The sequence below is a fragment of the Magnolia sinica genome, chromosome 14 (genome assembly GCF_029962835.1).
Source record: "Magnolia sinica isolate HGM2019 chromosome 14, MsV1, whole genome shotgun sequence".
NCBI lineage: Eukaryota > Viridiplantae > Streptophyta > Magnoliopsida > Magnoliales > Magnoliaceae > Magnolia > Magnolia sinica.
The window spans coordinates 15,125,627-15,147,366 of NC_080586.1; the positions used below are offsets into that span (position 1 = coordinate 15,125,627).

The 21,740-nt window shown below is 40.6% G+C and overlaps 1 protein-coding gene across 6 annotated transcripts in view; it reads left to right on the forward strand.

The window, feature by feature from the left end:
• Positions 1–1,366: 1,366 nt before the first annotated feature.
• Positions 1,367–21,740, forward strand: part of LOC131225918 (nuclear intron maturase 4, mitochondrial) — a 31,514-nt gene continuing 11,140 nt past the window's right edge. For 2 of the 6 annotated variants that reach the window (XR_009161614.1, XR_009161617.1), the window contains exons 1-2: positions 7,571–10,335; positions 10,780–13,307. Coding sequence is in view for 1 of the 6 variants with exons in the window: in XM_058221531.1 (XP_058077514.1) it covers positions 10,188–10,335; positions 10,780–13,082 (2,451 nt within the window). In the remaining 5 variants the exon portion in view is untranslated. Of the gene's footprint in view, positions 1,828–3,907; positions 4,852–7,570; positions 10,336–10,779; positions 14,062–21,740 lie in introns of those variants that run through there. The other 4 variants (XR_009161616.1, XR_009161615.1, XR_009161618.1 and 1 more) reach the window with 4 other exon arrangements.

The window sequence follows — 21,740 nt, forward strand, 5'->3', positions numbered from 1 at the left end:
GAGACGAGAAATATTTAAGGGGTCCTTTGGATGCCTGTAAATTATTTAAGTTATAATCGGAAATTCGGAATACAAGGAATCAAATTCTAGGTATAAAGTATTTACCGCCTATCTTCTTTTGCTTTTAAGTTATAACCTGTTTACACGTAAATAGTTACCTGAGTTTGGATAACCTATTAAGTGTTTACAGTATATGATTGGATATTCACCTATGACAAAGCCTGGAGTGGTAAATACTTTAAAAATTATTAATTAACATGTAAAGTCTTCATTTAAAATGTATTATTAGGATAAGCCTGGCTTAACAATGGCTATGCCTGATTCTTACAATAAATCAATCATTTGGTGGGCTATAAAAGTGAGCCTACTAATACAAATTCCATAAAATGTTGAAAAGCCATTGAGTATAAATTATTAACAATAAACCAACATCAAATTAATAGAAACTAATATGTTTAAACATGTCTTCGATAATCCAAATATAAAACAAGATTACCCCATGTCAAAAGTGGGTCCACACGTATCTCTATATGGCATTTAACCTGTGCACAATGTTGCCTTTACCCAAAATCAGGCTAATAAAAACATTGATTGTTGGACTGCCATGTGAATTTGGAATTTTTGAATGGTTGCCCATTGCTTTATGGGGCTAGGCCCACCATACCAAGTTATTCAAGCTGTTCATCATGGAGCCCATGTTGGGATTTTGGTACATACATAACCCATTCATTCAATTCAAACCAAATTGATGGTAGCGAGGGTCGCATATATTTTAGAAGATGACAACCTACCGTATCATGCTCTCCCAGGCATAAGAAACAGATGGACCACACCATACTAAATAATGGCGTTTGACTACTAAAAACTTCTTATGGGCCACAAAAGTTTTGGATCAAGTTGATGATTTTTGTTTTTAAATCTTCATCCAGGTCTGTGTGACCCTATCAATGGGTTCGATGGGAAATAAACATTACGGTGCCATTAAGGTGGGTCCTAGGAAGTTTTTAATGGTGGGCATTCAATCACCACTCTTTCCTATGGTGTGGTCCACCTGAGATTTTTATCTGCTTCATTTTTTTATCTCGAGCCTAAAACAATCTTGCAAATGGATGGATGGAGTGGATATACGACACATATATCAATGTGGGCCCCACAGTCAGGGCCGCACCTAATCCACTCCTTTATAACAACAAAAATAGATACATACGCTTGAGGGTTTCAGCCCATGGAAACTGAGAAACTGAGACAGTAGAATTTTCAAGAAGGTTTCTTACCCTGGATGAGGGAGGGAGAGAGAGAGGTCTGTTCTTCTTCTTCTTCTTCTTCTTCTTCTACTACTACTACTACTACTACTACTTCATTTTTTGTTCGTCTTGGCACCTTGCATCGACTAGGCGTTGGAAGAAGGAGAGGGTGGGAATGCCGAAGCCGCAGCTCTCCTCCCATCGGAAAATTTCAAAAATTAGAACCGTTGCCCGAAATCCCTTTACATGTAATCTGAAACATCCTTTTGCCATGTTTCAGATTACAGCCAAAAGCTGTAATCCGTTTACAGGCAAATGCACCCATCCAAACGCCCCATGTAATCTGATTACCTGTAATCGGATTACAAATTACGGATTTTACAGGCATCCAAACAACCCGTAATGAAAATTTCACGGAGTGTCCGACTTCTCTGAAATAAAATGGCTGGAATAGCTCTTTTCTTGGATTTACTGAAGAAGAATCACATCCTTGCATGCACATTCTCGGCAACTGCAGCTGCTTATGCTGCTGCCACTGTCCCGTTGCAGTAGGAAGGCCTTTCACTTCAAGATTCTTCGTTGGGTACGTCGATTGAATTTCATTTTTTTCTTTGCTTCTTTTATCGATTACTCTTTTTCCTGTGATTATTGTTTTTTCTTTTTCCCAGTTGTGATTTGATTCAAATTGGTTTTTTAGTAATGGTAAGTGGATTCAAATACTCTGCGTGAAAGGGTATTTGGCCAGAAATGGCATTTTGGAAACTGTGTCATCCAAACACACCTAAAACTCAAAATTTGGACGAAAAACGCGTCCATTCTTCCACGCAGTTTTTGGAGCCATCCAAACAGCCTTTCATGATTTGTAGATTCCAAACATCAAGAATTATTTTTCTTGAAGCCGAGCTGAATAGAGCATTAAAGTTGAATAGAAAACCTAGATTTTGGTGTCATCCTAATGAGGGAGGTTGGCTAATTCACACATGTATTAGGCAGCCGAGCAGCATGCTACTGCATGTGACAGCGTGGAATAGGAGTGTGAGATCCAAGTCGTCCATCAGGTGGGTCATACTGGGCATATGCCCCAGCCCAAAAATCAAGATGGCTCACTCATCGTATTGACGAAGGGGTTGTTAGGATCAATGTTCGAAATATCGGTATCGCATTACGTATTGCCTTATTGGGATACGGATACGTATCGGTTATCGCATGAGATATATTGGGTGTAATGTATCGCTATTGTTGGAAACATTAGGAAATTGGTTGATTTTTTCAATAAAACTTTACTAATTGTTAAAAAAAGACATCAATATAAACTTATAAATCAAAACATTACAAAAAACAAGTACATATAATGGGGTTTTCTTTGTATGTGGTCCTAATCTATGCATTGTCTAACTGAATTGATGCAAGTATATTCAATGTCTATTTATATAATTTATAAATGTAAGAAGACGTGGAAACACAAGCAATACATTCAAGCGCAAAAGAAGAATCACTAGATTAGGTTACATACATGTTTGATTTTATGTTTGGACACAAATTGCAAACAATTTGCGAGAAATTTGGAAATTTTGATTTTTTTCAATTTTCCACAACTCTCAGCCCATCTCCTCCAAATCTCAAAATCGAAGCTCCCAATCCATTATTTTTCATGCAAAACATGAAAAATCATGGATTTGTAACAATTTGACACTAATTTAACATGATTTGTAGAAAATAAAATGATCGAAATTCGAAAATGCTCACCAAATCGAATATGTGGGATATATCCTACTACCTGTGCGTTTCGTATCGCACATGTGGGATACAAGATATATCGGCCAATATCATCGATATTTAAAACACTGGTTAGGATGCCTGTAAGTTATATAAGTGTGGTGTTTGGGGGAGGAAATTCCCTTGTAAGTCACACATAGGCAAAACTGCCAGGAAACTTCATGGGGCTGGGGGTGAGAAGTCACGTCCCTGTAAGTGGCTTACAGCTGAATGTCACTTACAACTTAAAAAGCTTACATGCATACAAACAACCCCTAAAATCTTAAATAGGAATCGATGGTTTCTAAAAACTTGGCCAAGGCCAATTGGGTATATGCCCCAACCCCAACAGACAAACATATAGAAAAAAAGGCACTTTGACAGCCTCGCTGGTGTCTGTATCTCAAGATATAATGTTGAAAATTTCAATTTAATAGCAATATTATCTCTGGGAGGTATGATCTTTTTATTTTTTTTTAAAATTTTTTTTATATATAAAAATTTTGGAAAGGCAACAACTTTATTAATAAACTGCAAAGAGTGGGAAAGAATATCTTATGACACATGGCATACATGTAACTCAAATTTACCTGTTAAAATCCTATGAAACTGTAGATAGGAATAACCACAAAGTCCGAATAACTGACTGATCCTAACATCTGATTCATGTGCATTTGTTTGTTGAATTCAGACCATTGGCTATTTTTAATGTTAGCTGTTCATGAGGTTCCAATCAATCTCCAGGTAGAATATTAATTCAGCGTGATTGTAGTTGATTGACGCCTGTGAAGAATAATTTGAGCTATATTACTATTTATGCAACTTCTAATACATGCATTTGAACAATCGCATTTGGCGGTCACAAAGCTGGCTAGATTGCTCACCTTGCTGGATGTGATCTACATTAGGTTGAATGTGAAGAATAAGAGGTATTGGATTGCCCTCAGCATCATGGAGAGGAGAAGATTCCGTTAAGGTGACAGTTTTGCTAGTTGGCATGTTGAAATCAGATATTCACTGTGGATAATTTGAAGAAAAGAGGTTTTCATCTTCCGAATGGTTGCATTCTGTGTTGTGCCATGTGGATGAGAAAAGCATGGCCTATCTCCTTACTTGATTTCCCTTCACCAGCAGTTTATGGGATATGGTTTTAGCCAAGTTTGGGGTTATGTCAGTGCAGCCAGCATTGATTGGCGCAATGCTAGCGGGTTGAAGGATAGGGGCATTTGGGTCAACAAGTTATGGAAGTCGGTTGTGAAGTCCTTAATTTGGAGCATTTGGCTAGAGTGGAAAATCAGATCTATCTTTGCTTTCTAGGTGATTCTGGGCCAGGCTTATGAATGGAACAGCAACAACAAGACAATGTTTGGGTCGCAACTGGCGTTGGAGATCAGGAATTTGGGAAGGTCCGGTATCACTTGGATGGAATCCCCTGAAGTATCGTGAATCCTGGCAGCCTTCGCCAGTCTATGTGTGATGGTTGTTCTCCTGGCAACCCCAGGCCAGCCGGTGTTGGTGGAATTATCAGAGATCAGAGAGGCGTGATGTGTTTTTATTATTCAGGCCCAGCAGGTATCAGATCATCTAATTTTGCTGAAGTACAAGAGGTCACACACGGCCTTAGACTCTCTGTATCCTGGAAAGTGCTGCTCTTAAATTCTCAAAAGGGACTTGAGAACTGCCCTGGGCTTGCTTTCTTCAGGGAATTACCATCGGGAGTATGCAAATCTGTTGTATGAAGCCTCAGATTGTAGTTCCTCTGATTCAGTGTCTTTTAAACTTGTTAAGAGGGATGTGATGGCATTGTGGACAGGCTTGCAGAAGACAGCAATAGTGCAGATTATGATTTTGGGTACGCTGCTTTAGAGAGTTTGTTGTAGGCCCGTTGGCCTCCCTTGTATTTTACTTTTTGTTTTTGTTTTTAATAAAATGATCACCATTCATTAAAAAAGGAAAAAAATTGCATTTTGCTAGAGTAAGTGAATCACTCATGCATCTAGTTCTTTATTGGAAATCTTAGTAATTCTTGATGTTATTGCTATTGTTTTAGTTCCAATTCCAACCTAAAATGAATGTAATCATGATTCGTACTGGTTCTCTGCTCTGAAATGAAGTGTGGTAACTAAAATATCATGTTGCAACTTAATTATTGCAATCAAAATCAGTCTATACCCAAACAACGGCAGTCAGTTACAACACACGCACACTCACGTTGGGGTAAAAACTAATCCTTCCTAGTTTACTCTAACCTCCCACAAATTGAAAATATTTTTGGGTTTAGGATATGTCTCTCTCCCTGGGAATGTATCAAACTGCAAACCATGCACACAAGGTGATCTTTTATGTGAAAGTGTAAGTTGATCACTTAGAAACATTTCTTCAGTCTTAGAAATGGTGGGCAAGGTTACATTTGCCTCTTATTCAAGAAATGCTAAGGGGATTTGTTTGAAGGCCAATTGAAGAGGGGCCATTCATCAAGTGGGTGGTCCCACCGTGAAACATGCCCAGACCCAGAAATTAGGTTGGGTCACTCCTCAGGTGGGCCACGTGTATGTTGAAAATAGACCATTGGTATTTGATGTAGGACACGTGGTCTAAACTAAATATGATGCAAAGAGATTATAAATGGATTAAAGAGCAATTCAAAGCATAAAATATACTAACCTACCACAAATCTAAGAAATCAAATAAACAATAAAATTCAGATTTCAAACTAAATCACAATCCCACAATAAATTAAACCATATAAAACATGAATTTCAAAAGGTAGAACTTCCACTTTAGCATAGGCATAGGTCTAATTCAAAGGGGCTGATTTAGTCTTTATAGAGTTAGGGGCCATTTGACACGATGGGTTTGGGGGGATTTGAGGGGATTTCAAATCCCCTGATATGCTTGGCACCATAAACTAATTGGGGGTTTCAAATCCCCTCAAAGAGGGGGTTTGAAATCCAAGGTGAACGCTTGGATTACATCTAAAATCCTTCCAAGAGTTGCATGTGTAATATGTGTATCGCTAGGCTACTAATATATTGGGCACATGGCCCACCGATGATATCCCCAAACAAGCAAATTATCAACTGCATCACTATAATTACTTTAATAGAATAATCTGCGCCTTCCAAAGATTGTCTATGTAAATCGACGGTTAAAAATTGTTGGTTAGTCACTTGGATGTGATCCCATGCTTGTGGCCCATCCGAGACTTGGAATTTCATCATTTTCGGGCAAAGTATATATTTCAACGGGCTTATTACAACCACTGTGTCAAACATTACATACACACACTAACTAGAGATATTAAAGTTGATTTAGTAATTAAATTCAAACTCCTGTAAATATAATATGCACAGATACTTTTAGATTGCTTGGGATTCTGAATCCAGGGTGTCAAACACCCATGGATTCCGAATCCACGCTCCCAAACAAGCCCTTAGAGATATGGGAATCTAGGGTTAGGGTTTCTTAGGGAATTGGGGACTAGGGCTTGTGGAAAATTAAAAGAACTAGGGTTTATAGGTGAATAAGAATTAGGGTTTTAGGCTAGGGTTCAAGGGATAGGAAAATGGATTGCAGAAAGGGAAGAAAAACGGAGAGAAGGGGTTGACCGTACGGTTGTACGACCCTATCCGTATAGCCATACGGACTGACTAGTACGAATAGGTAATTCGTAAGTGTAGGGGCTGATGGTTATGGATTGAGTTGGGTTTGGTGGAGTGAGGAATAAGAAAAAAAGGGGTTTGGGGCAATGGGTTTAGGTTTACAAGGAAAGAGTAATGGCCTGTTTAGGAGCATGGATTTGGAACCCCCTGGATTTGAAATCCTCCTCTTGTGTTTGGCATCTTGGATTGGGAATCAACTTTATTCCAAAAGTAGCTATGCATGGTATATTTACAAGGGTTTGAATTTAATTACTAAATCAACTTTAACATCGCTAATTAGTGACGCATGTAATGTTTGACACAATGGTTGTAATAAGCCCATTGAAATATATGCTCTGCCCGAAAATGATGAAATTCCAAGTCTCGGATGGGCCACAAGCACAAGATCATGTCTGAATGACTAACTAACGATTTTTAACCATTGATTTACATGGACAATGTTTGGACAGTGTTGATCATCATGTTAAAGTAATTATAGTGATGCAATTGATAATCTAATTGTTTTGAGATATCATTAGTGGGCCATGTGCCCAATAGAAATAGTCCGGTGACACACATGTTACACATGCCACTATGGAAAGGATTTTAGATGTAATCCGAGCTCTCACCGTGGATTTCAAACCCCTATTTGAGGGGATTTGAAACCCCCAGTTACTTTATGGTGCCAAACAACCAGGGGATTTGAAATCCCCCCAAATCCATGGTGCCAAACGACCCCTAAAGGGATTTAGGGGTTGGAAAAGAAAAGTAAAAGAAAAGAAGGATGTGAGAAGAAGATGAGAAAGACGAGAGAAATACCTTTTCAAAGAGAAACAAAGAGGATAGATTAGGCTTCACACCTTGGCATCACACCTTCAATCTCCATTTACAAGAGATTTTTTTCATCTCAAAGCAAGAGAGAGTTTATTTATTTATTTATTTTAAATATTCAAAATGTTCAATAATAATGGGCTAGGGGTAGGGCTAGACATCCAAGCCTTGTATAGTCTCAAAAGGGAATTTTACAAAAATGCGTTCTTAGATGAAAATCCTCACATCAGGATGCTCAATAAAATAACATTTGTTCCTAACCCCCTAATCTCAACAAAATATCAAAATACATTCAACATGAATAATCAACTAAATAAAAATAATATTCTAAAACGTCCCAAAGTTTATTATCAATGTGATCTAAGATCACAATGATCCAACCGTCCGATCAAAGTGTCCTCAAGATCCAACCGTCCGATCAATGTGTCCTCGCAATCCAATAGTGCGAACTCCTAAATAAGCAACCCACACACATCTTCCTAGTATAGGGTCTTCGAAAATTCACAATCATGCATGTGGGGTCTTCAACGTGGCCCACCTGGGCCCATGTAGTGGGCACTAAGCCTTTCTGGTGGAGGATTGCCTTTTCTGGCATGGAGATGAGAGGACTTGGATCCCTCCTTTGAGGAGGGATTCTTAGATAGAATCCTTAAATTCCCTCATTTCTCTTTTGCTGGATATCAAGATTGATAAGGAATCACAAGACTCCATGTGTTGGAGGAAGGCAGCCTCAGGAGCATTTTCAGTTCGCTCTCTTTATGCCAACCTCGTGAAGGAGGGAGATCGCACTACTTCTGCCCCCACTTCGGAGATCTAGAAGTATGATGCTCCCCCTAAAGTTGTGGCTTTTGGTTGGCTAGCGGGGAGGAGCAGAATTCTCACTATAGATGATCTCCAAAAACGGGGCATGGTTCTCCCGAATATCTGTATTTTGTGCTTCAGTCAGGCAGAGACTGTGGACCATCTTCTCTTCCACTATCCGTTCTCATTCGGAAATTGGAATCAGATTCTCTCTCCCGCGTCGGTTACCTGGATCATGCCAGGGTCAATTGAGGATGTCTTCATTGCATAGCACGTTTAGGATGGAGGAAATATCAAGAGGAGGAAATGGCGTATAGCTCTTTTAGCGGTGCTTTTGTCAGTCTAGGGCGAAAGAAATGACCGTTGCTTTTGTAACAGGGGAGGATCTGAGGCTGGGGTTTTCTTGAGGATTACCCAATTCCTGCGTAATTGGGCTCAGTGATGTTTTGAGGGGTTCCTCCTAGTGGTGGCACTTGGTTGTTGTTGTAATTTTAGTCTTTTTAGGTTTTTTTCCTTTTGTCTTTTAGGTTTTCTTTGTTTTTTTTAGGTCTTTTCTGTTTTGTTATCTTTGCTTCGTTTTCTTTTCAATAAAGTATCACTTTTCAAAAATAAAATAAAATTGTAGTGGTCACCAAGCCAAAGTGAAACTGGAGTTGATCTCCTCCTCCTCTAGTATACTCTATGAGGTGCTTGGATGTCCTCATCAATATTTGTCTCCAAACATGCATTATTCTCATGCACGTATTGCGTACCTAATGAGCAGACCAGCCTAATTTGGGTCAGGGCATGTTCACAATGGGTTGAGAAGTTTCCTTTAGGTTGATAGATTACAAGCTTACTCTTGCATTAATACTGCAGTTTAATATATTTACATTGCCACTTTTTTTTTTTTTTTTTGAGAAGTCACGATAAAGATTGTATTAAAAGAAAGGAATTACAGGGAAGAGAGTAGATTGTCTGCTGAGAAAGCAGAAGAAACTAAACTCCAAGGAAAAGAAGGTCATAGCCCTTCAGAATTTCAACACGAACATTGCCACTTTGGCATAAGCATGACATTAAAAGCTTATGTCATGGAAAAATAAATCGTGGAAATTCACTAGTTTACAAATTACAATTGATGATTGTTTCACCTTCTCTTGCTAATGATAGTTATGCTACAAGAACTCTCTTGCAGTTTAAAAAATTGCCTGCCACCAATTACAGTGACCAATTACAGTGCTGCTGTAGTTTAGCAAATAAATCAGCTATCCATTTAGTGTCATCATGCATCTGCCATTGGACATTAACATTAATAGCTTAAAGCAAGGAGATATTAAATTGTCAATGTTCAAGAGCAGTCCTAAATCCTAATTGATATTTGTTTACTACACATTGTCTTTTGGGGTGTGTTCAGATTGGGTGACTAGGGAAAGTAAAACATAGTTGCTAATCTTTCAAAAAATAAAATAAAATAGTTGCTAACATAAGTGAGTGTAAAGTTCACATACGCATGGAGGAAAGGAAATACCTTTCACCTATTTTTTTGCTAGAGAATTGTAAAGTGTTGTGCTCTCCCTTTTCATTTTCTAGTGTTTGGGTTGCAATTTTGAAAGGAAAACCTCTTTATCCTCCGATTTTGACATTTAAAATATCATATCAGAGGGAAATTTCTTTTCTCACCAATTGATTTTTTGAAAAAAAATAAAAAAGGCTCTACTCCCTTGCCAAGGAAAGGAAATAAACTTCCCTTCTCTTTTTATGTTTCTCAAACTGGGGAAATGTCACATCAAAGGAAAACTGTTTGTTTTCCTTAATTTCCTTGGTTTTCCCTCAATCCAAACAGGCCCTTGATTGATCTTATTTGTGTTGATTATACTGCATTTGAGATTGTTATGTGTTTGCTATATTTTGGTCATGCAGGTCTTGATAAGCAACCATGGGTTCTCGATTCTTTCTAGCACAATTACTAGGAAGAGTGTGGTTTGTTGGTTCACCAACTGATCACAAGCGAGACTCAATGAAATGCATTGTCCATATGCTGCGGGGTGCATATCATGGTGCCAATTTGTTGATGGCTGATATGGGTAATTGTCTGGAAGCCTAAGCTTTTTTCTTTTTAGTCATACTTAACTTTGTCATAAATGTGGGACCCATTTTTTCGTGATCCATATTGTTTATATGGTGGGCCCAGCAGTGGATGGTAGACACCCCAACGATCTCCTCCACAGGATGATCCTAACTGTCTCTCTTCACCAGATGGCTAAGAGTATCTTATAGGGGATATACTAGGTCAACTCATTCCATGACAGGACCCACCTGGCCAACAGCTTGGGTTAGCAACAGCCAGGCCTCACCTGTGCCATTGCTGGATCCAACAAAATTCTTGCTGATTTCTTTTGATTGACCCTCATGCATACCTTGCCAAAGTTTTACAAACACACACACACACACACACACACACACACACAAAATAGTTAAATCAATCGAATGCATGAAACCTTATTTAATCTGTTCTACTATTCTTGCAGCAAGAGATGAAAGTGAGGGAAATGTTCATGCTCATGAAGATGATGTTTCCCATATATCCTTGGCAAAAAGCTTAGCCTCTCTGCCCGATGAATTCCCTATTCCCAATGAGAGAAAACCTCTCACCCGAATGGAGCTCAAGAGATTGATTGAAATCCGTATGAAGAAGAGAGTGAAGGAGCAACAAATGGACGGGAAGTTTCATGATCTTATGGCGAAAGTGATTGCAAATCCAAGAACTCTTCAGGATGCATACAACTCTATCAGACTCAACTCCAACATTGAATTAACATCAGACAGTGATGATCTCTGCTTTGTATCTTTGGCAGAACAGCTCTCAAGCGGGGTATTCGACATCAAAGCAAATATTTCGTTGTTCTCGACAAAGAGTGGAACGAAGGAAGTCTTGGTCCTTCCTAACTTGAAATTGAAAATCATTCAGGAAGCAATCAGGATAGCCATCGATGTTGTTTACCGGCCACACTTCTCTAAGATTTCGCATGGCTGTAGAAGCGGAAGAGGCCACCATTCAGCTCTACGGTACATATGCAAAGAAATCCGTAATCCCGATTGGTGGTTTACATTAAACATGAACAAAAAGGCTGATTCTGCCATTCTTAACAAACTCATCTCGACGATGGAAGAAAAGATTGAAGACACTGGCTTATATTCAATACTCCGTAGTATGTTCGATGCTCAAGTGCTGAACTTAGAATTTGGGGGTTTCCCGAAAGGTCAAGGCCTTCCGCAGGAAGGAGTTTTGTCGCCGATTTTGATGAATATATATCTTGATCTATTCGACTGTGAGTTTTACCGCATGCGCATGAGATACGAAGGTCTTGGTCAGGATGTTGATGTAGCCCAAGAAGGTGAACGGCAATCCAATCTACGCCGTTGGTTCAGGAGACAGCTGGATGATGATTGTGATGTGCATGCAGAGGAAAGTTCAGGTTTAAGACTCCATGCTTGTCGATGCATGGATGAGATATTCCTTGCAGTTTCTGGATCCAAAGAGATTGCTCTCAGTTTGAAGGTCGACATTCAGAACTACTTGACGAACTCTCTCTATCTAGACGTGGATGCCCAAGCAGAGATATCGTCATTTGATAGCCCTCATGGGGTGCAGTTTCTTGGCATGGTTGTTCGGGCGAGCATAAGAGAAAGCGCTGCAGTCAGAGCCGTGCACAAGTTGAAGGATAAGGTTCGGCTATTTGCAGCTCAGAAGCAGGAGCTCTGGGATGCTGGGACAGTTAGAATTGGAAAGAAATGGCTGGCCCATGGTTTAAAAAAGACCAAAGAATCAGAGATCAAGCATTTGGCGGATAGCAGCTCCATCTTGAACCAGATCTCCCATTTTCGCAAAGATGGCATGAAAACCGACCATTGGTTCAAATTTCTACTTAAGATATGGATGCAAGATGTGAATGCAAAAGCTGAGGATAATGAGAAGGCCGTTTTGTCCAAATATATTGCTGAACCGGCATTGCCTCAAGATCTTAGAGACTCATTTTACAATTTTCAGAAGCAGGCCCAAGAATATATTACATCTGAAACAGCTACTACTCTTGCACTGCTGTCGAGTTCTGGCATAAATGATGCCAGCTCAAGCTCTAGTGCTAAAAATATAACCTCCAAGACAGAGGTTTCTATTTATTTTATAAAGAAGAGTCTGGTGCGCTATGGTTTGGTCAACAGAGAAGGCTATCCTCGGCGTGTTTCCCCTCTTATTTTACAAGATGACATTCAAATCATATATTGGTTTGAGGGGCTCGTGCGCCGGTGGCTTAAATGGTATTGCGAGTGTGATAACTTTGGAGATGTCAAGCTCATGATTGTTGAGCATGTTAGAAATTCTTGCATACGTACGCTTGCGTCCAAGCATCGGATGCAAGAAATAGAGATCGAGAAGCAATTTGAGTCGGAGCTGAGCTGCATTCCTTCAACCCAAGAGATAGAATCTGATATGATGGCAATGGCATCAAAGTTTCAGCTTTATGATGGAGATGAGTCATTGATGTATGGAATCACTTACAGTGGGTTGTGCATGCTATCATTAGCTAGGATAAGTGATCCATTGCGGTCCTGCAATTGCTATGTCTTTGGATGCTTGGCTACAGCAACGGGTATCTATACACTTCATGTGAAGGAAAGGCAAAAATTCCCTGGTTGGAAAACGGGGTTTTTGATGGCAATCCATCCCAGCTTGCACAGAAGACGAATTGGGTTGTGCAAGTTGCATGTTAAGGATTTGTATTTGGGTTATATATCACTTCAATGTATCAATTTTGGCGCTTCATGCAGATGATTTTCATGATTGTGTTCATAAGTTTTACTTGGTGACCATGTTAATGCTATGATGCTCAACAATAAAGACATAGGTGTTGGACTCATTTTGGAATGTGACGGTATGGGTCTGACCTTGTTTTTGAAGATTCAGATATGGGATGGCACTCTTCTTCAAGTGTTTGACTAGCAGAAAGAGGGACATTTTAGAATCTCTCCCTTTTCCGCTTTTCTCTATTTAAAAGGGGTATGGGACAGCTCTACTGCTTATTTTTTTGGAGGCCCTTGCTACATGCTTGTTTTGTCCGTGTTTGGATTATGTGGATATGAGGAATCATATGACGCTCAACCTGATGCCTTGCATATTACTTGGGTTCTCAATTTGCACAAGTGGGTCCATGCTACATGGTTCAGTGCTCCAACCCATTGGTCTGTTGGGCCCCACCATGGATGGGCCATTCCCTGAAAATATCTTTCATTTGAAGAATGTAGGCACCAATTTGGGCCTTATTCAGTTGAATGTGGATTTGTGAACTGTTGATGTATATCTCTTGTCGTTTTGTCGGGCACAAAGTGAAAGGTTTGGATTGTTCAATTGATGAGATTTTCTGGGCAAGGTCCATCCTTGATGGATGCCAGCAGAGCACTCTATTGGATTAGTGAACCATGGGAAAGCTTCAATGGAGCCGGAGTATCTTTTAAAAGGATATCCAACTTTGTCTAACATATACATGTGGCTTGCCGTAGGTATCTATACACACACAGCCTTACACAACACAGTCTCCACTTATACAAATTGAAAATCCAAGTATCCTGTGCAAGACCTCGGGTAGAGGATCATATAATTCCTCTATAGATATCTATAAGGGTATTTAATGTATTCTTATTATCTTTAGTGTATTCTCATTATTGATTTTTTCCTTAAATTTAGCTTTGAATGCAACATGTGTTCACATATCATATATCTTAACATTGTCAATGAGAAGCAATGCATTCCTGAATATATCTGTACAAACATGGATCATCATCATCTAAGCCCTATCCCATTTAATTGGGGGTTGGCCTGTACAAACATTGATGAAAAGGAAAATTATGCATCTGCTGAAATTTTCCTTCGTCTTTTTCCATTTCAACTCGCCTTTAAGCCTACGTGCATTTAGGACCGGTGGTTAGCAATGGCAAGCAGTTGATCAAGAACTTCTCAATACACTAAGGGTGTGTTTGGTCTGTGGAATAAAATGGTATTGAATCGTATTAGATGGGATTAACATCGTTATTGCACAATGATGTTGTCAGACTTTTAAAAGTCTTCAATGTTTGGGGCTGCTTGACCGGTCAAGAGGCTGGCTCGACTGGTCGAGGGTCCACTCAACCGGTTGAGCACCACTCGACTCAAAGTCCAGCGTGCTACTTATTTGGGTGTCCGAGGCACCGACCGGTCGAGGGGGTCCCTCGACCAGTCGAGGCCTCGGCTCGACTAGTCGAGGTTACGCAGATTCTTGAGCGGATTTGGTGCGGACTGCGTAAATTTGAGGCGGTTTCGTAAGGATGTGAAAGGGAAGTTTCCTAAACTATAAATAGGAGTCCCTGGGGCTATTCTAAGGTATTCTAAGGCTCCCTAAAGGTATTTTAAAGGGTTCTAGGGTTATTGAAGGGTGTAGCAAGGGTGAGATTCGAGGTTGTTCGAATCGGGTAAGTCCTCTCTCTTTGTAATTTATGCTTTCATAGTGGAGATCTGTCGCTTTGTGCCATGGTTTTTTCCGCAAGGGTTTTCCACGTTAAATCTGTGTGTTCTCTTGTGTGTGCTTGGTGCCATTGGATTGCTATCCTAGATCTAGATTTGTGTGATTGTGCAACACAAATCCTCAACAAGTGGTATCAGTAATAGCACGTGTGTTATTCTCAATAATTTTAAATGTTGGTGTATATATCCATTCAATGTACCACCGTATTATCAACCAAGCATGGCATTAATCTTATCCATGGCAACGGGGGACAATCCCTGCCATGGGGTAATAATTATGTTTTTTTTAATCCCATCCCACCTAATCCCTTCTAATCCCACCGCCCAATTAGGCCCTAAGGGTGTGTTTGGTCTGTGGAATAAAATGGTATTGAATCGTATTAGATGGGATTAACATCGTTATTGCACAATGATGTTGTCAGACTTTTAAAAGTCTTCAATGTTTGGGGTTGCTTGACCGGTCAAGAGGCTGGCTCGACTGGTCGAGGGTCCACTCGACCGGTTGAGCACCACTCGACTCAAAGTCCAGCGTACTACTTATTTGGGTGTCCGAGGCACCGACCGGTCGAGGGGGTCCCTCGACCAGTCGAGGCCTCGGCTCGACTAGTCGAGGTTACGCAGATTCTTGCGCAGATTTGGTGCGGACTACGTAAATTTGAGGCGGTTTCGTAAGGATGCGAAAGGGAAGTTTCCTAAACTATAAATAGGAGTCCCTAAGGCTATTCGAAGGTATTCTAAGGCTCCCTAAAGGTATTCTAAAGGGTTCTAGGGTTATTAAAGGGTGTAGCAAGGGTGAGATTCGAAGTTGTTCGAATCAGGTAAGTCCTCTCTCTTTGTAATTTATGCTTTCATAGTGGAGATCTGTCGCTTTGTGCCATGGTTTTTTCCCGCAAGGGTTTTCCACGTTAAATCTGTGTGTTCTCTTATTTGTGCTTGGTGCCACTGAATTGCTATCCTAGATCTAGATCTGTGTGATTCCGCAGCGTAAATCCCCAACAAGTGGTATCAGAGCAATCGTTAGGGCACAGATCTGAATCTGAGGGATTAGTAATAATGACAAGCACCAGGTATGATATTGAGAAGTACTCACGAAAAAATAATTTTGAGTTATGGAAGATCAAGATGATGAGTTCCTTAATCAAGCAAGGCGAAAATAGTGCTCTTGAGGAGCGAAAGTCTACTATGACTGATGATGAATGGAATACTCTTGATAAGAAGGCTTTATCATCGATCCGTTTATGTCTCACGGATGAGGTTCTCTACAATGTCATGAGGGAGAAAACTACGGCTAAGTTATGAGTGAAGTTAGAGGATGTCTATGTGAAAAAATCCTTTGAAAATCGCATGCTCTTGAAGCGGCAGTGGTATAACTTCCAGATAACAGATGGTGGAGATCTGGAGGCTCACATCAACAACTTTAATAAATTGGTTTGCAAATTGCTGGATATGTAGGAAGTGATGAAAGATAAAGAACAAGCATGTATGTTGCTGAATTCTCTCCCGGCGTCTTATGAATCATTCAAGGACACAATGTGCTCCACGAATAAAACCCTGAGTGTCGACACTGTTATCTTAGCCTTTCAAGGGAAGGCTATGAGAAAGCTTAACGTCGATATGGGGATATCTTCTGATGCATTGGTTACAAGGGGTATGAATTCTGAATAAGGTACATGTTCTTCAGGTTCTAGATCCAAATCCAAAGGCAAGGGCAAGGGAAAGGTAAAGTGCTGGAACTGTGGGAAGGAAGGACATGTGAAGAAGGATTGTGAAAATCCTAAATTGAAGAGAGAAGATTCTGAGGCTTCATATAGGGAGGCCAATGCTGCCACGTCTGATGGATCGAGTGGATGTGATGGTGATGTTTTGTCTGTGTCTACTATCAGGCGGCCATATGATGATCATAAGAATGAGTGGATGCTAGACACAAGGGCATCTTTTCACATGACTCCTCATTGGAGTTGGTTCACCAGCTATAGGGAGTGCGATGGTGGACAGGTATTTATGGGCAATGACAGTGCCTGTAATGTTGTGGCTGTTGGTACGGTGCGTATTAAGATGTTTGATGGGGTGGAGCGTACCCTGACTGATGTCAAGCACGTTCCTGATTTGAAGAAAAATCTGATTTCTCTTGGTGTACTTAAGGCAAAAGGATGCAAGTACACAGGAATTGATGGTGCTCTTAAGGTATCTAAGGGGGCACGGGTAATCATGAAAGCGTAACAACTTGATAACTTGTATAGGTTTATCGAGAGCACTTCAAAAGGTGGATCTGTAGTGGATGTAGTGGATTTCACTTCTGCACGTGTGTGACATGTTGGGCATGGCCACATGAGCGGGCAGGGCAGGAAGGCTGAGACGTGCAGACAGGGATATAGAGCAGGTGGAGCAGCCACTTGTGAGAAGAATCACACAACATGATTGCAGGATATCGGCGAGGTACATAAACGACTCCAGTATCGCAGGGGATTCATCTTCTATTCAGATGGCTATAGGTGAGCCTGGTGCTGAGAAGTAGAAGGTGACTATGGGCGATATGATAGACTCATTGTATCAGACCGACACATGGGAGCGGGTGGAGCTTCCAGTGGGCCGGAGAGCGGTTGGATGCAGGTGGATCTTCAGGAGGATACAACATAGATACAAGACGAGGTTGGTAGCGAAGGGTTATGCTCAGAGAGAAGGGATCGGCTTCTCAGAGATATTCGCGCCGACGGTATAGTAGGTGTCTATTAGATCCGTGATTGGCGCTGGTTGGCCAATGTGATCTTGAGCTGGAAGAATGGATGTGGAGTATGCACTTCTGCAAGGGAAAGTGAAGACCAGATCTACATGAAGCAACCAGAGCGGTTCGAAGTTAAAGGGGCTGAGAAATGACTTTGCAGGAGATCGTGGTTCGACCTGTCACCTAGGTAGTGGTTTGATTCCTTCATGGTGAATCAGGAATTGATGACATGTAGATCGCCAATTATGACATGTCTGAAATCAATGTATTGAAGACTCAGTTAAGTGGGACATTCAGGATGAAGGATTGGGGGGCTGCAAAGATGGTTATCGGCGTTGAGACTGAAAGAGGAGTAGGCTTTGGTTATCTCAGGCAGAATACCTTGGGTAGGTATTGATCAAGGAGGTGATGGGCCAGGTAAAGCTGGAGAGCGTTCCCTACGCGTCTCTCCTCAAGTTTTCCTCAGGACATGTTCCAAAACAGATGAGGAAAAACAGGATATCTCATGAGCCTTATTCGAATGCGGGTGGCAGTGTATGCCATGGTTTGAAATAGACTGGTTATTTCACAGGCTATCAGTGTTGTGAGCAAGTACCCCGGCAAGCAATATTGGGTAGCGGCGAGATGGTAAGAAGACTACGTCTTTCCTTTTGAGAAGACAGGAGCAAAGGTGGTTGAACACGTGGATTTTGATCCGGCAAACATGCTCACCTAGATCGTTCCTGCAAAGAAGTTCAAGTTCTGTGTAATTTCTCTGGGCTTGACGATGGCATAAAAGGACGGAGTGTGCACAAGAAGCTATGATGCAGAGATAAGAGAAGAGGGCAGCAAGATACACAATTGAAGATTGAAGACTTGGTGGAGATTGTTGTCAGACTTTTAAAAGTATTCAATGTTTGGGGCTGCTCGACCGGTCGAGGGTCCACTCGACCAGTCGAGCACCACTCGACTCAAAGTCCAGCGTGCTACTTATTTGGGTGTCCGAGGCACTTGACCGGTCGAGGGGATGACTTGATTGGTCGAGGGGGTCCCTCGACCAGTCGAGGCCTCGGCTCAACTAGTCGAGGTTACGCAGATTCTTGCGCGGATTTGGTGCGGACTGCGTAAATTAGGCGGTTTCGTAAGGATGCGAAAGGGAAGTTTCCTAAACTATAAATAGGAGTCCCTAGGGCTATTCTAAGGTATTCTAAGGCTTCCTAAAGGTATTCTAAAGGGTTCCAGGGTTATCAAAGGGTAGTGTAGCAAGGGTGAGATTCGAGGTTGTTCGAATCAGGTAGTCCTCTCTCTTTGTAATTTATGCTTTCATAGTGGAGATCTGTCGCTTTGTGCCGTAGTTTTTTCCCGCAAGGATTTTCCACGTTAAATTTGTGTGTTTTCTTGTGTGTGCTTGATGCCATTGGATTGCTATCCTAGATCTAGATGTGTGTGATTTCGCAGTGCAAATCCCCAACAAATGATTGCATGTCTAGAAATACCATGGTATTTTAGCCATCTAATCTCATGTTTGGGATAAAATTCTTGCTACAGGAAAACATTGGTTTAAGCAAAATCTTGTTTGGTGGACCATGTAATTGTAATCAACGGACAAAATTCACAACAGATGTCATTCACTTGTACACACATATAACTAGAATGTCACGTGTAAACGGTGTATATGGATGAGCGACATAGATAAACGCATGCATAAATGTGGGGCCCACATGTGTAGTGGATTTCAAAATCTACGGAAATCCCGCATGGGACCAAATGCAATTCCATCCCACCTAATCCCAACCTTTCTCATCCTCCCCAAATGTTGGAAGGAATTTGCACGGGACCAAATGCAATTCTATCCCACCTAATCCCATCTAATACCCTGCGCCAAATGCCCCTAAGGGGATGGAATTATATGAGATTAGGTGGGATGGAATTGCATTTGATACCGTGCAAATTCCATCCAGCGTTTGGGGAGAATGGGAAAGGCTGAGATTAGATTAAATGGAATTGCATTTGGTTCCTCTTGGATTATGAGCACTGTAGCATTGCTTCTCGCCCTTGTGTTGGGAAAATTTTGAAAAAGTTTGTTAATGTCAGCAAGTTCTGTAGGTCCTGTCATTATGTCCGGGTAATATCCACACCGCCTTCCTATTTTTTGAGATCATTTTAGGGCAGGGGCCCAAAAATCAGGCAGATCTAAAGCTCAAGTGGACCCCAACATAGAAAGCAGTGTGGATTGAACGCCTGATGCAGGACATGAAATTCAAATATGATGTGCGAGATTTCAGGCTTAAGATCACGTTAGTTCAGAAACAATTACACAAATTCCATATCCCACATGAAATCCAAACCATTCAATTAAGGGGAATCTATGCGGGTCCAGGCCTACACAGGTTAGGGTTTGATTTGTTAAAATTATAAACCAAACGATGCTCAAAGATAAACAGTAATCAGTGTTGTCATGTGTGATCGCATATGCGAATATGCGATCTGCGGCAGTGGCATATGCAATCCCTGCACATATGCGATCGCATATGCCACATGCGCCAGCATATGCGATCACATATGCGATGTATGCGATCGCATACTGCATATGCGATCGCATAATGGCCAACGGTCAGATTTCTAACCGTTTTTTGACCAAATTTTTTTTTTTAAATCCGGATTTTTTCTCTATAAATATGCATTCTAAGCATTCCTACATGCAAAAGAAGCTCAAATTCTCTCTCCATTATCTATTTCTCTTACTACATCCTCTCTTACATATTTCTAATTCTAACTTCTAAGCACTCTACAGTACAATCTACATTCTACATCCACTCCTCTCCATCCATATTCAATTTCCATATTTCTTTTCTTTTCTTTCAACTTTGAAGAATCAAGAATCAAGGAAGGGTACAAGAATCAAGAATCAAGAATCCAAGATACATGATACATCATACCATCCATATTCAAGAGTCAAGAGACTCCTCACTCCTCTCCAATCTCCATCCACTAAGTTTTCTAAGTTCTAACTTCTAAGTTTCTAATTCTAACAACTTCTTTCTATCATTTTTTTTAAAAAAATTTTGTTTGTTAATTGATTTGTTACTTTGTTTGTTGTTAGTTGTTACAACTTACAAGTTTGAAGTTACAACTTATAAGTGACAAGTTACAACTTACAAGTTACATTTTACAAGTTATAACTTACAAGTTACAAGTTACAAGTTATAAGTACAAGTTACAACAAGAATTCAAGAATCAAGATCAATACTCAAGTGAAGGGGCAAAGGTGAAGAGAAGACAAGTAGACAACTTAGACAAGAATTTGGAAGTTGAAAGTTGGAAGTTGGGAACCTCTTTTAGATTTGTAATTTTAATTTTATTTGTGTAAATCTCTCTCTCTCTCTCTCTCTCTCTCTCTCTCTCTCTCTCTACAAGTGTAACTCAACTCTCTCTCTTTTTCTCATTTTCTTTTCCCTCTTCTTCTCCCTTTCTACAAGTGTAAGTGTGTAACTCAACTCTCTCTCTCCCTCTTCTTCTCCCTTTCTAGTTTCTACAAGTGTAAGTGTGTAAGTGTAACTCTCTCTCTCTCTCTCTCTCTCTCTCTCTCTCTCTCTCTCCCAAGTCCCATCTTTTTAGGCTCTTTAGTCTTTACTCTTACTTACTCTCTTAGATCTACTTCTTTCTTACTTCTTACTTCTTCTTCTTAGTCTCTTACTTTAGTTTTCTTTTTATTTGTAGTTTACTTTCTAGTTTTTAGTTAGTAGCCAGCTAGTTACTTTTTAGTGCTAATACACACACCACCATCCACCATCGTAATGTCTTCTTCCCAATATTCCTCTTTGAAGCCCAAGTCGAATGACCCGGGTTGGAAGTATGGGCACTACCGTAGTGCTACCGAAAAGACTCATATAGTATGTGAGTTATGTGGGTATATGAGTTCCGGTGGCATTGCAAGACACAAGCAACACCTTGCATATTTACCGGGGTCAAATGCAAAAGCATGCGATAAAGTTACTCCAGAAATTCGAAGGGAGATCGTTGAGTATATGGAAAAACAATCAAGAAAGAAATGCGATGGTGCCCTACGTCAGGAGGAATATATGGAACAAGATGCATATGAAAATATAAATGTAGTTAATGTAGATGAAGCTAGTCCCACTCCCTCTACTTCGACAGGCCGGTCTAGACCACAAGTACAATCATCGAAAAGAGCCCGAGGGCATGGGCCCATAGATAGATGGTGTGGACCACAC